The sequence below is a fragment of the Mesoplodon densirostris genome, chromosome 20, assembly GCF_025265405.1.
Source record: "Mesoplodon densirostris isolate mMesDen1 chromosome 20, mMesDen1 primary haplotype, whole genome shotgun sequence".
Taxonomy (NCBI): domain Eukaryota; kingdom Metazoa; phylum Chordata; class Mammalia; order Artiodactyla; family Ziphiidae; genus Mesoplodon; species Mesoplodon densirostris.
In genome coordinates, this window is record NC_082680.1 from 32822509 (window position 1) to 32839063 (window position 16555).

General features: G+C 46.5%; 1 protein-coding gene across 10 annotated transcripts in view; it reads right to left on the reverse strand.

The window, feature by feature from the left end:
- SLC20A2 (solute carrier family 20 member 2) overlaps positions 1–16555 on the reverse strand; it is a 108134-nt gene that overhangs the window by 16054 nt on the left and 75525 nt on the right. For all 10 annotated transcript variants that reach the window (XM_060085742.1, XM_060085750.1, XM_060085749.1 and 7 more), the window contains 3 exons: positions 14040–14156; positions 9111–9314; positions 6817–7384 (listed from right to left, as the gene is read on the reverse strand). In XM_060085742.1, coding sequence (XP_059941725.1) covers positions 6817–7384; positions 9111–9314; positions 14040–14156 — 889 coding nt within the window. The remainder of the gene's footprint in view (positions 1–6816; positions 7385–9110; positions 9315–14039; positions 14157–16555) is intronic.

A 16555-nucleotide genomic window follows, 5' to 3' on the forward strand; every position in this document is an offset into this window, starting at 1 on the left:
GATAACTCATTTCTTTTTAGTGCTGAATAGCATTGTGTAAATGTACCAGTTTTTATCCATCCACCTATTGAAGGACATCTTGGTTGCTTCTGTGTTTTGGCAATTTTGCGTAAAGCTGCTATAAACATCCAGGTACAGGTTTTTGTGTGGATATAAGCTTATTAGGATAAATACCAAGGAGCACGACTACTGGATGGTATAATAAGAGTATGCTTAGGTTTGTAAGGAACTGTCCCATTGTCTTCCAAAGCAGCTGTACCATTTTGTATTCTCACCAGAAATGAATGAGAGTTCCTGTTGCTTCACATCCTTGCCAGCACTTGGTGTTCTCAGATCAGTTGACTGTCATATTTATGTGGGTCTATTTCTGGGCTCTCTATTCTGATTTATTGATTTATCTGTCTATTCTTTCACCAATATCCTACTGTCTTGTTACTGCGGCTTTACTAGCAAGCTTGAAGTCGGGTAGTATCAGTCCTTCAAGTTTGTTCTCCTCCAATTTTGCGTTGGCTATTCTGGGTTTTTTGCCTCTCCATATAAACTTTAGAATCAGTTTATCAGTATCCATAAAATAACTTTCTGAGGTTTTGATTGGGATTGCATTGAATCTATAGATCAAGATGTGAAGAACTGACATCTTGGCAATATTGAGTCTTCTTATCCTTGAACATGGAAAACCTCTCCATTTATTTCATTCTTTGATTTCATCCATCAGTTTTACAGTTTTCCGCATATAGATCCTGTACACATTTTGTTAGATTTATCCCTAAGTATTTCAAGGTGCCAGTGTACATGGTACACTGTTTTTTAATTTCAAACTCCACCTGTTCTCTGCTAATACGTAGGAAGTGATTGATTTTTGTATATTAACCTGTATCCTGCGTCCTTGTTATAATTGCTTATTAGTTCCAGGAGGTTTTTTTTTTGGTCAGTTCTTTCAGATTTTCTACATAGATGGTCATGTCATCTTCAAACCAAGACAGTTTTATTTCTTCTTTCCTAATCTGTATACGTTTATTTCCCTTTCTTGTCCTAGTGCATTAGCTAGAACTTTCAGCACAGTTTGAAAAGCAGTGCTGAAAGGGGACATCTGTGCCTTGTTCCTGATCTTAGTGGAAAAGCTTTGAGTTTCTCACCATTAAGTATGATATTAGCTGTAGTTTTTTTGTATTTTTTAATCAAGTTGAGGAGTTCCCCTTCTATTCCTAGTTTACTGAGAGTTTTTATCACGAATCGGTATTGGATTTTGTTAAATGCTTTTCTTCTGCATCTATTGATATGATCATGTGACTTTTTCTTTTTAGCCTATTGACATGATGGATTACATTAACTAATTTTCGAATGTTGAACCAGTCTTGCATACCTCAGAGAAAGCTCACTTGGTCATGCTGGATAATTCTCTTTATACATTGTTGGATTCAATTTCCTAATAGTTTGTTGAGTTTTTTCTTCAGCGAAGTTCATAAGAAATACAGGTCTATAGTTTTCTTATAATGTCTTTCACTGGTTTTGGTACTAGGGTAATGCTGGCCTTACAGAATGAGTTAGGAAGTATTCCTTTTGCTTCTATCCTCTGAAAGAAATTTGTAGACAAGTATAATTTCTTCCTTAGATATTTGGCAGAATTCATCATTGAACCTATCTGGGCCTGGTGCTTTCTGTTTTGAAAGGGTGTTAATTATCGATTCAATTTCCTTAATAGATATAGGCCTATCAGATAGTCTATTTCTTCTTGTGTGAGTTTGGGCAGTTCTGTCTTTCAAGGAATTGGTCCATTTCACCTAGGTTATCAAATTGGTTATTCATAGTATTGCTTTTATAGTATTTTGTAGTATTATCCTTTTAACGTCCATAGGATCTATAGTGATGTCCCTCTTCCCTTTCTGATATTAGTAATTTGTGTTCTCTCTTTTTCTCTGAGTTAGCCTGACTAGAAGCTTATCAACTTCATTAATATTTTCAAAGAACCAGCTTTTTGTTTCATTGATTTTCTCTATTAGTTTCCTGACTTCAATTTCATTTATTTCTGCTCTAATTCTTATTATTTCTTTACTTCTGCTTACCTTGGATTTAATTTGCTCTTCTTTTCCTATTTTTCTAGGCTGGAAACTTAGATTGATTTTATTATTATTATTATTTATTATTTACTGATTTTATATCTTCCTTCTTTCCTAATATATGAATTCAATGCAATTTGAACCAGTCTTGCATACCTCAGAGAAAGCTCACTTGGTCATGCTGGATAATTCTCTTTATACATTGTTGGATTCAGTTTGCTAAGAGTTTGTTGATCCGCCTGCCAATGCAGGGGACACAGGTTCGATCCCTGGTCCGGGAAGATCCCACATGCGACGGAGCAACTAAGCCCACGCACCACAGCTCCTGAGCCTGCACTCTAGAGCCCACGAGCCACAACTACTGAAGCCCGCGTGCTGCAACTACTGAAGCCCGCATGCCTAGAGCCCATGCTCCGCAACAAGAGAAGCCACCATAATGAGAAGCTCGTGCACCACAACGGTAGTAGCCCCCGCTCACCACAACTAGAGAAACTCTGCGTGCAGCAATTCAATTCAATTTTCTTCTAAGCACTGTTTTTGCTGCTTCCCACAAATTTTGATGTGCTTTCATTTTCATTTAGTTCAAATATTTTAAAATTCCTCTTGATATTCCTTCTTTGATCCAAGTGTTATTTAGAAGTGTGGGGGGTTTTTTTGTTTTTTTTTTTTGCGGTACACGGGCCTCTCACTGTTGTGGCCTCTCCTGTTGTGGAGCACAGGCTCCGGACGCGCAGGCTCAGCGGCCATGGCTCACGGGCCTAGCCACTCCGCGGCATGTGGGATCTTCCTGGACCAGGGCACAAACCCGTGTCCCCTGCATCGGCAGGCAGATTCTCAACCACTGTGCCACCAGGGAAACCCAGAAGTGTGTTGTTTAATCTCCACATATTTTGGGATTTTCCAGTTATCTTTCTGTTATTGATTTCTAGTTTAATTCCACTGTAGTCTGAGAGCACACACTGTATTAGTTCTACTCTTTTAAATGTGCTAAGGTGTGTTTTATGGCCCAGAACGTGGCCTATCTTGCTGAATGATCCATGTGAGCTTGAGAAGAATGTAAAGTCTGCTGTTTTTGGAAGAAGTAGTCTACAGATATGTTATTTGCAGTGGACTGATGATTTGTTGAGCTCAGCTATGTCCTTACTGATTTTTTGCTTGCTGGATCTGTACATGTCTGCTCTGTCTGAAATTAATACAGTTATTCCTACTTTCTTTTTATTAGTGTTAGCATGCTATATTTTCCTCCTTCCATTTACTTTTAACCTATATGCATCTTTATATTTAAATGGGTTTCTTGTAGACAACATAGAGTTGGGTCTTATTTTTTTTTTTTTTTTTTTTTTTTTTTTTTGCGGTATGCGGGCCTCTCACTGTTGTGGCCTCCCCCGTTGCGGAGCACAGGCTCCGGACGCGCAGGCTCAGCGGCCATGGCTCACGGGCCCAGCCGCTCCGCGGCATATGGGATCCTCCCAGACCGGGGCATGAACCCGTATCCCCTGCATCGGCAGGCGGACTCTCAACCACTTGCGCCACCAGGGAGGCCCGGGTCTTATTTTTTTATCCACTCTGACAATCTCTGTCTTTTTTTTTTTTTTTTTTTTTAATTGCGGTACGCGGGCCTCTCACTGCGGTGGCCTCTCCCGTTGCGGAGCACAGGCTCCGGACGCGCAGGCTCAGCGGCCATGGCTCACGGGCCCAGCCGCTCCACGGCACGTGGGATCTTCCCGGACCGGGGCACAAACCCGTGTCCCCTGCATCGGCAGGCGGACTCTCAACCACTGCGCCACCAGGGAAGCCCTGTTACGGTGTTTTTGATCTCCAGTATTGTTTTTGGTTCTTTCTTAGGATTTCCTTCTCTCTGCTTACCTTGCTCATCTAATGGATGCCTACTTTATCCATTAGAGACCTCAGCATATGAATCGTAGCTGTTTGAAATTCCTCGTCTGATAATTCCGACATCCCAGCCGTGTCTGGTTCTGAATTTTGCTCCGTCTCTTCAAATTGTGTTTTTTGCCTCTTGGTATGCCTTGTAAATTCTTCTTGATAACCCGACATGATCTCCTGGGTAGAAGGAACTGCTGTAAATAGGCCTTTAGTGATGTGGTGGTAGGTCTGGGGATGGAGAAGCCTTCGGTAGTCCTTTGATGAGGTCTCGGTCTCTCAGTGAGCCTGTCCCTCTGGACTGTGAACTTCACAAGTGTTTCTCAGTTTCTGCTTCCCCTGTAAGTGGGACAGGATGGCTGGAGGTGGGTGCTTCTCTTCGCCCAAGTGGAAGGTGAGGGAAGTCTGGAGTGTATTTCCCCTCCCCAGGTCAGTTAGGCTGTGGTAATCCCCCTGCAGCCTGGGCTCCGGTGACCTGGTTTCCCCTGGGAGCAGGCCTGGTTAAGCACACAGTTGCTCTCTTCTGTCAAATGCTTTCCCTCCCCCGACAGGAGCAGGAGGGGATTTCTCTTCCCTGATACTCACTGTGAGGACCTGGTACAGCTCTTGGATGTAAAACTCACAATATCATGGGGTCCCCCTACCATGGGTCCCCTGGAGCCTCTAACTCTCTACTTGTCCCCCCTGAGCCTCCAGGGTCCATCATTCCAGTCCCGGTTTCCCTGGTTCCCATGGCAGCTTCCACTCCTGAGTCACTCTTCCAGGACTCCCTGCATCTGTCTGTCCCTCCAATCTTGGGGGCAGTGGTTTGTCCTGTGTCCTCCTGTCCTTTCCGGATCCAAGAAGAGTTGTTGATTTTTCAGTCCATTCGGTCTTCTCCTGTTGTTAGGGTGGAGTGACAACTTCCAGGCTCCCTATGGGCTTTCAACAGTCTCTGTAGCTCTCAGCCCACCCTCCACTCTGCAGACTGAGTCACAGAGGGCCAGTTCCCAAGTCCGCTTCTCTCCAGCTGTGTGACTCTGGGCAAGAAAGTCACATTTCTGAGCTTCAGATTCCCTGTCTTTGAAGTATACCACTTAGGACTGCAAAGGACTGCTCTGTGGAGGGTTACGGTAAGTCACAAGGGGTTCAGCTCCGAGCCCTGGTACAGACTTGATAACTTCTTCCGGAATGAACAGAAGCCCCCTCTTCACATCACACTATCATTTCTAAAACCTTGCTTTCATCAGACCATATCCCTGCTCAAAAGCCTCAAAAGCAGCCCCCAAACTGCAAACAGTTGCTCTAAACTCTGGTCACCTATAGCAGCTACCGCCTAGACATTTCCTCTGGCCTTTTTTTTTTTTTTTTTTTTTGCTGTACGCGGGCCTCCCACTGTTGTGGCCTCTCCCCGTTGCGGAGCACAGGCTCCAGACGCGCAGGCTCAGCGGCCATGGCTCACGGGCCCAGCCGCTCCGTGGCATGTGGGATCCTCCCGGACCGGGGCACGAACCTGTGTCCTCTGCATCGGCAGGCGGACTCTCAACCACTGCGTCACCAGGGAAGCCCTTCCTCTGGCCTTTAAATGCTGTTTTGGGGTGTTCTGTTACTTTTCTACGTGTATGTCTTTCTTGTCTCCTTAACTGGAATTTAAACTCCTAAAGGACAGGGACCCAATTCATAACACTTTGACAGTACCAGGCTTTCAATAAAGAATTTGTGGATAAAGAGGAGGAAGTGGGCTGGTGGGGGAGGGCAGAAAAAAAATTATTAAGAGGAGACAGAACATGGTGCCCCCAATTAAGTAACATGGCGACCCCTAGACGGCACTGAGCAGAACATAAGATGTCCAGGCCTCTTCTCTGGAACAAAGACTTCTTTTAAAAAGAACAGAAACACTGTTGCACGTGGGTAGACAGTGTAAAACAGTCATATAACTGAGCAAAAACAAAAAAGCAACAGTGGCATGTTTTCCTGATTTGGACAGCAACATTAGCCTGTGTGATAACTATAATAATAGTAAGAGTGAAAATGTAGGGATACTGATTATGGGAGAGCACTGTCTTGAGCTTGTTATATAAAGCATCTCACTTAATCTTCACAGAAATCCCATGTGGTTGGTACTAGCTTTACTCCCACTTCACAGATTGGGACACTGAGGCTTTGGGAAATTCAGTGACTGGTTCGGAGCTGCCCAGCCAGTGAGAGGGGGGTAGAGACTACACATTTGGGGGTTCCACGATCCACCGACCTGAGCGTCTCCACGCTCTTGCTTGTGGCTCTTCCTGGAACACCCCCCCGGCAAGGCATGTCCTGCCTTGGGCCCTCACACCTGCTGTTCCCTCTTCCGGAATGTTCTCCTACAGACGAGCACACGGCTGTGCCCTCAGCCCCTGCAGGTGCCACTCAGCGAGCCCTCCTGACCCGAGCAGCTGTCCAACACGGCAGCCCCCCAGGGGTCCCACCCCCCTTTCTACTCTTCTCTTCCCTTTAACGCGTGTCACCGTCTGGAGCACTACAGGAGCTACTTATTCACAGGTGACCCTTGAACAACTCGGCGGAAATCCGGGTACTGCTCCCTCTGACTCAAAACCAAAAGGAGCTGATGAATGACTCAGGCAGGGCAGGAAGCTGGAACGGGGCGGGCAGAGTCAGGGCTCAAACCCCACGGCTTCTGATCCCGCCTGTTGTGCTCTCCGACCCAACACAAACCTTCCCCCACACCTAGTTCACCTAAAGATCCGTGCAGTGAAGATGCGGGTGCTACACTCGTGGGGGAAAAGCCCATGTCGGTGGACCCGGGCAGCACAGAGCCGCGAGGTTCCAGGGTGGCCGTGTGTCTGCCGTGCGCCTCCCCCCCGGCCCCGCCCCACCCCGCCCGCGCGCCCTGGGCACTGACCTCACGTCGTTGCCGCCGTGCGCGAAGGAGCCGAAGCAGGCGGTGAGGACCTGCAGGAAGTGGAAGAGCAGGTGGACCTCGGCCGAGTCCTTCTCCTCCTTCTCGTCGTCCGCCGCGTCGTCGTGCGGCGGCTCGGGCTCGGCCAGCGGGGTGGCCAGGCGCACCTCCACGCCGCCCTCCTCGGCCTCGATCTCGGCCTCGGCCACGGCGTTGCAGTAGCTGGAGTAGCTGTCGTAGCGCAGCCGCCGGCGGGAGTAGGCCACGGCGTCGGCCACCAGCTTCTCGCTGTCCTCGGGCGCGGGCACTTCGCCGCGGCGCGTGGCCAGGCCGGGCAGCCCGCAGATGGCCGCCGTGTAGCACGTGTAGCTGTTGTTGCGCCGCAGCAGCCGCGGGGCCCCGTCCGGCGCCGGCCGCTCATCGCGGATGCGGTGCAGCAGGTCCTTGTAGAGCCCCGAGTCCTTGTGCACCGTGTGGTACACATGGCCGTCGCCGCGCGCCGGGCCGTCGAAGCCGAAGGTCCCGTTAGACACGGGCGACTTGGCGCCGTGCGTCATGGACAGCGCCCGGCCTGCAGGGGGACAAGGGGACAGACTGAGAGCCGAGGTCATCTGGGGAAGGCGGGGTGGCGGGTGCTTTTGCTTTTTCCCACGTGCTCCATTTTCTAACTTGACTATGAAGGCCCTGCAGTATGGTTCAAATAACAAGGGAAACTTGGAAACATACAACAAAGGGTAAGTAAAACTAATAATATGGTAGTTAAAAAATGATTCTACGGTCTCTTTAAATGTGTCTTCCAGAAATCGCGGTAGCACTCTCTTCCTTTTCTAGGAACCAGTAAAAGGAGGATTCCCTGTAAGGAGCTCATTTTACAAAAAACTTCATACAAGAGGGACCCAACCCAGAACCCTGTGAGATATACGCTGTAGGTGCTCCTTAAAAATATGACACAGGGCCTCCCTGGTGGCGCAGTGGTTGAGAGTCCGCCTGCCGATGCAGGGGACACGGGTTCGTGCCCCGGTCCGGGAAGGTCCCACATGCCGCGGAGCGGCTGGGCCCGTGAGCCATGGCCGCTGAGCCTGCGCATCTGGAGCCTGTGCTCCACAACGGGAGAGGCCACAACAGCGAGAGGCCCGCGTACCCCCCAAAAAAAAAAAAAAAAAAATGACACAAATGGACTCATCTATGAAACAGAAACAGAATCACAGGCATAGAGAACAGACTGGCGGTTGCCAAGGGGGAGGGGCTGGGGGAGGGATGGAGTGGGAGGTTGGGATTAGCAGATGTAATCTATAATAGAGAGAATGGATAAACAACAAGGTCCTACTGTATAGCACAGAGAACAATATTCAATATCCTGTGATAAACCATAATGGGAAAGAATATTTTTTAAAAAGGATGTATATATACGTATAACTGAGTCACTTTGCTGTAGAGCAGAAATTAACACAACATTGTAAATCAACTATACTTCAATTTCAAAAAAAAAGGCCAGGGTTTGGTGGCGCAGTGGTTGAGAGTCCGCCTGCCGATGCAGGGGACACGGGTTCGTGCCCTGGTCGGGGAGGATCCCACGTGCCGCGGAGCGGCTGGGCCCATGAGCCATGGCCGCTGAGCGTGCGTGTCCGGAGCCTGTGCTCCACAACAGGAGAGGCCACAACAGTGAGAGGCCCGCGTACCACAAAAAAAAAAAAAAAAAAAAAAAGGCCAGTCTGGGCAGTCAAAGGCGCATCTGTCAGATCAGTGGGCAGAGTTTGTTTGCCTTCTTTGGCGAAGTCCCAAACGCAGCCTGGAAATCGGTGCCAGTGCCCCTGCAGGGAGGCGGGCCAGGCAGACGCTGGTGCCTGCCCATCACTGTCCACAGATGCTGTAGGACAAAGGACCCACCCCCCCAACATGGTCCTGATGGTTTCTGTGATTCTCTAGCGGGACCCCCTCCCGTTCCAATGTCAGCTTTCGCCCTGCGTCTTCCAGGAGGAAGGCGTTCGTATTAAGCTGGATAAACCGACCTTCTGATCTCCAGCAGTTAGGTGACTGCACGTGGAAGATGCAGGTGAGGCACTCAGAGGGGTGGTACGGGGGGGTCTGGGCGCCACTGGGAGACTGTAGGTAAATGGCTCTTGGAGGAAAATCACAGGACACGAGTAAGCCTGCTCTGCAACTGCCTGGTCCTTGAGGCCTCTTTAGCGCCTGGGTTTTCTCAAAGCAGAACCTGGGGGACACTTGTGTGCACTGGAGCCTCAGTGCCACACGCAGGCCGGCAGGCCCAGCGCCACCCCAGCCCCCAGGGGTCTTACCGTACGGTACGCGGGGGTGGTGTCCCCCTGTCGTGCTTTCTGAGGTCCCGGACGGCTCCGCGGCCGACCCGGTGAGGGGGACGGTGCTGTCGTCATGAGCCCTGGCACCCGGTAGCTCTTTAAACACTGGGGACTCTGCTTCCTGAATTTTGTTGAGGCTTTCATCAGAGACTCGCGATAAAGCACTTTCTTTTTGTAATTTGCCTAAAGAAAATAGAATCATAACTGAAAATTTTGTCAGAGAATTCTTGTTACTGACAAATGAATATAAAAATAAATATTTATCTTGTTACTTACGTACTTACTTTGGGAATGAAGAAAAAAGTTAGACAAAATAAAGTGGAGAGTTCAATCATCTGGGAAACACAGGCTAGAAAACTCAGCTATGGAGGGAAAGATGGAGGCTTAGGCCTGAGTTATCTCATCCAAGACCAACAAAAAAGCAGGATTAGACTGATTCCCAAGGTAAACAATCTGTAAGTTCTACAACCATCTAGACTGGCCTTCTGTTTTCTTAAACTAACCTCAGAATCCCTGAAATGTTTATCCTCTTTGTCTTCAAAGATACTGTTATAGTCTGCTTGGTTTTCTTCTGTTCAATAAATGACTGCTCTCAGATTTCTTCAGGTCACCAAATCTTAGCAAACAAATAAATCATTTTCCTCAAAAGGAACAGAGAGGGCTTCCTTGGTGGCGCAGTGGTTGAGAGTCCGCCTACCGATGCAGGGGACACGGGTTCGTGCCCTGGTCCGGGAAGATCCCACATGCTGTAGAGCGGCTGGGCCCGTGAGCCATGGCCACTGAGCCTGCCCGTCCGGATCCTGTGCTCCGCAACGGGAGAGGCCACAAAAGTGAGAGGCCTGCGTACCGCAAAAAAAAAAAAAAAGGAACAGAGAGATTCTACTTACTTTTTAAAATCCTTTACTTTCAAAAGAAACCAGGGATTTTTAAAAAACAGTTTGAAGCTGGAGAGCATTCTTTTTAATCAAATCTGGTGTGTGGTGCTGGTGGTTTATGACCTCGCTCCCTCACCCGAGCGATGTCTAAGCTCTTACCTACGCAGCTGAGATGGAGACATTCTCTGTTCCTCTGAACACACTCAGCATCACCTCTATTTCTATACTTACCTAGATAGTCAGATACAAGATAGATTTTTTTTTAAACTAAATTTATTACGTACTGCAAGGAACAAAAAAAAGTGTGCATACAGATCTCTGACCTCAAGTTGCTTACAATCTAGATGAGAAAAGATAATATTTGTAAAGATTATAATAACAATTTTTTAAAAACACCTTTTTTTGTTGTTTTTGTGGCCGCACTGCGTGGCTTGTGGTATCTCAGTTCCCCGACCAGGGATCGAACCCGTGCCCCCCTGCAGTGGAAGCGTGGAGTCCTAACCACTGGACCACCAGGGAATTCCCTAAAAAACCTGTTAACACATGAAACAGGTATTATTATTTTCTCTCCTTTATAAACAGCAAACTGAGGCCCAGAGAGATTAAGTCATTTGCCGAAGGTCACATAGGTAGCAAAATGCAGTCAGTTTACTCTCTGTCCATGCCTTTAACCACAGTCTGTACTTAAATTAATAGAAAAAGATACGTATATAATGAAATGTCAAAATACATGGCATTGACCAAAAAAATCTCCTGGGAAGCCAGTATGGGTAGTGATGTCAGTTTCCTGCTGTAACATTATAGCCTAAATGTGGAAGAAAAGATTTTATGGTCCATTTCACATTAAGGTTCAGCTATTAGAAAAAGCCTTTACATATCAGAGCATTTAAGTATAGTTTATCACTTCCCATGGGGTTAAGTCAGCCAAGCAGGATGTTTAAGGGGGGCTCCTTCTCAGCCTAGAGTGGGAACGGCTACACAGGAGATGAAGCAGCAGCTGGTTATCAATCTGTCATCAATGTGGCTTCACCACTTAGTTTCAAGTTGTATGTTTTTTTTTTATTATTAGTTTTTAAATTTACATGCAGTAAATTGGCTCTGTCTGTGTGTGTAGAATCTTGAGTCTAACAAATGTCTAGATTCCTACAGACAATCCACAATCAGGATAGGGAAGGGTTCCATCAGCCCCTAAAGCCCCCCTGGCAGGCAGCCCCTCTGCCCATCCCTAGCCTGTGACAACCACTGATCTGCTCTCTGTCCCTACAGTTTTGTCTTTTCCACACGTCATATAAATGGAACCATAAGACATGAGCTTTTGAGGCTGGCTTCTCTGACCTGGCATGATTAATGCGTCTGAGGTTCATCCAAGTTGTTGCGGGTTTCAGTAGCTCACTCTTCGTCACTGCCAAGTAGTGTTCTAATACATGGATGTATTTATTTACATAAATATGTAAATATTTATATAAATATTTACATAAATATGTGCTTGCTTATTCGTTCTGTGGATAATCCATGCTGTTTCTAGTTTTTGGTGATGGCAAATAAAGCTGCCATAAACATTCATATCCAGGCTTTTGTGTGAATTTAAATTTGCATTTCTCTAGGGTAAATACCTAGGAGTGGGTAAGTGTATATTTAACCTTATAAGAAACCACCAAACTGCTTTCCTGAGAGGCTGCACCATTTTGCATTCCCACCAGGAGTACACGAGCATTCCAGCTGCTGCTCAGTCTGTAACTTGTCTTTTTTTTTTTTTTGTGGTACGTGGGCCTCTCACTGTTGTGGCCTCTCCCATTGCGGAGCTCAGACTCCAGACGCGCAGGCTCAGTGGCCATGGCTCACGGGCCTAGCTGCTCTGCGGCACGTGGGATCTTCCTGGACCGGAGCACGAACCTGTGTCTCCTGCATCGGCAGGCGGACTCTCAACCACTGCGCCACCAGGGAAGCCCGTAACTTGTCTTTTTAAATTCTCTTAATAGTGTTTCTCACAGAGCAATAGTTTCTAACTTTGATGAAGTGTGATTTACCAACTTCTTTTATGAACTGTTTTCGATGTCATATCTAAAAACGCTTTGCTTTACCAATGGTCTCAAAAGTTTTCCCTTTTTTTGTCCTAGAAGTTTTATAGTTTTCTATTTTACATTTTTATCTATGATGCATCTTGAGTTAATTTTTACAAGGTGTAAGGCTTAGGTCAAGGTTCTCTTTTTGGCATTCAATATCCAGCTGTTCCAATACCATTTATTGTAAGGACTATTCTTCCTCCATTGAACTGACTTTGTATTTTGTCAAAAATCATTTGGCCATATATATTTGTGGCTCTGTTTCTGGACTCTACTCTGTTCTGTTAATCTAGGTGTCTCTCTTCACCAATTCCACACTTTCCTGTAGCTTTATAGTGGCTCTTAAGGCCAAGCAGTACAGGTCTTTCAAATTTACTCTTTTCCAAAATTGCTTTGGCTATTCCATTTCCTTTCCCTTTCCATATAAATTTTTAAAGTGACTTGTCTAAATCTACAAAATATCCTGCTGGGATTTTTATTTAAATTGTGTTAAATGTATAGATTGATTTGAGATGAACTGACATCTTTCCGGTATTGAGTCTTTGTGATCATGAGCATGGTATGTCTCCTCATTTGTTTTGTTCTTCTTTGAAATACGGGTTTCTCAAATTCAGATATATCCGTATGAACGTGCGATTGTAAGGTACACTCTGAGGCCAAAAGTAAATACTTCTTTTCTTTTAAGAGCCCTGTAAAAGGCTCTGTGTGGCCTCCAGACTTGGAATTCAATCATGTTGCCACTGACAGGAAAATACCTCCTGCAATTTTCTGAGCCACAGTCGTCTTCTTCTTCTTCTTTTTTTTTTTATTGCTTTCATTGAGGTATAATTTCCATACAGTGAAATTTATACATTTTAAATGTACAGGTAGATGACCTGTGACAAATGACTACAGCCTGTAACTACTCCCCAATTAACAGAGTCCTGCAAAGTGCCTCCTGTCCCTGCAAAGCTCCATCCTGTCCCTAAAGTTCCCTGCTGTCCCTGCAAAGTTCCCTCCAGTCCCTGCAAAGTTCCCTCCTGTCCCTGAAAAGTCCTCTCCTGTCCCTGAAAAGTCCTCTCCTGTCCCTGGAAAGTTCCCTCCAGTCCCTACAAAGTTCCCTCCTGTCCCTGCAACGTTCCCTCCTGTCCTTACAAAGCTCCCTTCTGTCCCTACAGAGTTCTCTCCTGTCCCTGCAAAGCTCCCTCCTGTCCCTACAGAGTTCTCCTCCTGTCCCTGCAAAGTCCCCTCCTGTCCCTAAAGTTCCCTCTTGTCCCTTGTGCCCCTTTGCAGTCGGTTTCCAGCAACCAGTGCTTTCTACCGCTGTGGATTACCGTTCCCTGGAATCATGCAGTATGCACTCCTTTGTGTCTGGCTTCTCCTGGTACTTCTCCTCTTCACTGCTAATTCATCTTCTATTGTATGAATAGACCATAATTTGGTTATCCATTCGCTTGTTAATGAGCATGTGGGTTGTTTCCATTTTTTGCCTAGTATGACTGACCAATTTGTGTACAAGTCTTTTTATTTCTCTTGGATAAATACCTAAGAGTGGAATTAATGGGCCACATGTTTAATGTTTGCTTAACCTTACAGGAAACTGCTCAACTAACTTCCCCCATGGCTGTACCAGTTTTTATTTCACCATAAATATATGAGAATTCCAGTTATCACACTTGTAATCTAGTCTTTCTACCCTTAGCCATTCTTGAGGGAGGGAAGTGCTGTCTGACTGTGGTGTTGATCTGTATAATCTAATGTTTCTCATCGGGCAGTTACCTTCCATTAGCCATGGCAACTAGGACCTCACTGTCACCTGGGTCCCAAGTTACCAAGGAAAAGTTTGAGCCAGAAAGCCGTCAGGAGCCATCAGCCAAGGACTGGCCTGACCTCGGTGTGTGTTCCCTCTGTCAGTCAGGATCACGTGGATGACAGCGAGGGCTCAGCAGTCAGAGCACTCTTGCAGATCAGGAGAACAGCAAAGCCCTTACCTGCTATCTTTCTCCGCATCCACGGACACACAAAGAGCCACACGAAGAGGGCGAACAGCAGCGCGACCCCGAAGGAGATGAGCACGATCGCCCACATGGGAAGGACCAGGCCCAGCACTGGGGATAAAGGGGATACTTCTCAAACGTTGGGTATCACATCCACATCCCTACCATTCCCCAAACCTGAAACGAAATCACCTGGATTCCATGTTTAATAAAACTCTCAACCAAAACAGATGTGCTAGGCTTTCAGGGGTACAAAGCTGTGTGTTTAAGACACACAGCTTGGCAAATATGTGGTTAAATCAGTAAGTAACCTAATTATTAAAAATCGACCAACTTGGCACAGATGGCATATTAAGTTGGGAATAAACCCATTTACAGTATTATCTCAATATCTAAATTCCTGAGTGGACAAACAGGGGTAACAAAGGGTCTGCCTTCCCTCCTAGTGCCCCCGCCCCCGCCCCCGGGCAGCGCGAAGCCCTGGGCTGCAGCGGGCACAGCAAGGCTGGCAGCTGCCTCTTTGGTTTCTCAATAGTCAGCAGCCCGGCTTTAAATGGACACGACGCTCGGACCACACACACAAACCTTTTTTAACGTCAGATTAAACTGAGAAACAGCAGACACAGGAAGAGTCTGCTGCCCCCTTCGTAAGTGCCTGAAAGCAGGGCGTAAATTTCTTGTGAGAAATGTGCCTTCCTTGTTCCAGGAAGAGCAAAGTGACCCTCACCGCTGGAAACAAGGCACCAATACCAAGATAAGTCTGCACAGACAGACCTTGCTAAAATAGCCGTTCTATTCTGTTTCCTCCCTGTATTTCCTAGTCACTTTCCATAATTCATCACCCTTTGTCAAAATGGTATATAAGTCCCAAAGTCAAACTGCTTCTTTGCGTGTTCATGTCTTTTCTGTGAAGGCCTCCATATGCGTAAATCAACCCTTTCTACTGTTAAAATAAAATAAAAACTTAGATAGGAAAGTTTTTTTAAAGGACACTGACTTTCAAACTCAACTCTCCTTTGAAGTGTCAACTCATGGAATTACAACACAGAAAAACTTTTCATTACTATCCAGTCCAGCACACGAAGCAGCCATTCCATCAGCCAGTGAAAGTATGGAGGGTGGAGAAGCATCGGGCTTCCTAGCCCTGTGGGCCCCAGAGCCCAGCTCTCCCGGCCGCACAGGCGTGACTCACACACGCTCACAGGTGCACCCTTGCACAGGCACAAAGATACAGGCACAGGAGCACTCACTACAGCATTACTTGTAATGGGAAGAATTTTCAAGACGACTGATACACGCATCATTCCATGGAAACGTGAAGTCAGTGTGGTGCAGAGTGTAAAAATGAGGTCGATCTAAACGTACTCATAAGGAAAGAGGCCACGATCTAGTTAAGTAAGAAAGGCCATCTGGATCATGGTGTGTGTAGCATGACCCAATTTATGTTTAGAAGAGAAAACCCCACACATACACTCCTACCATATGTGTGAACAGACAGAAAAAGTTCTGGAAAGAATCAGTGGTTCCTCCTGTGGAGAGACGAGAAATTGGAGGGCGCTCTCCCTTCTCACTACATATACTTTTGTACTGTTAACTTTGAAAATTTATAACGGGCACAACAATTTGTAAATTGTTAAACTTTTTTTCAAAGTTTGAAAGGAGTGAACTATTTAAAACTCTGCTCTTAAATCTCTAATGATACAGGCTTTGTTAGTTACACTGTTAGCCACTCTATACCTACAAACCAACTTACAGTTAGTTACTCAGGTAAGGTATTATTAGACATTCTGGTAAAGGTAAGAGGGAGAACAGGTAGTTAATACTCTAAACAGGGAGTCAGGATTAACATATATAAATATAAAAAACAGAAAACCAAGATCACCCAGCCTTAGTACAGTGGAGGGGTCACTGGTGGCCAGCAGACACTCAGAGGTCAGGCCACTCCACCCTCAAATGCCCGGTTACACCAGAAAGCATATGGCCCCATGCAGGGCTGTACTGAGGCACCTGGAAGCCCTGGTCCAGCCCCGGCTGTGGCCTCGGATCCGAGGCTTGGAGCTGCTTGTAGAACCACTCAGGCTGACCTCACTGGCCGCGCTCATGGCCACGGCTTCCTGCTTCTGCTTTCTGTCTTCATGCCAGTGTCTGATACATGTGGTAAAAGACCACTCCAAAGCTGTTTCTTGCTAACTGTTAATTACCAACATCAAACTGATGAACGAACATCAACACCAACTACAGCTTAAAAATACTTGGCTTTTGAAGAGGTTTCACGGTTTCCTTGGTGGTTCCTGGTTCTGTTGATGACAAAATTATTACTTGGGCTACTTTTGGCTTCACTGCGTTAACTTGATCTAAGACAGGCGAGCTCTGGGTACCCTGGGGAGGGGATGCAGTTTGGGAGCTGGATATGGGAATATTTAAACGAGTGAATACTTTTGCTCCCAGGCCGTGTTTGCTTCCTTCCCTGCTGAGAGGAGCACACAACAAGGCGGGGCAGGGCAGCTCTA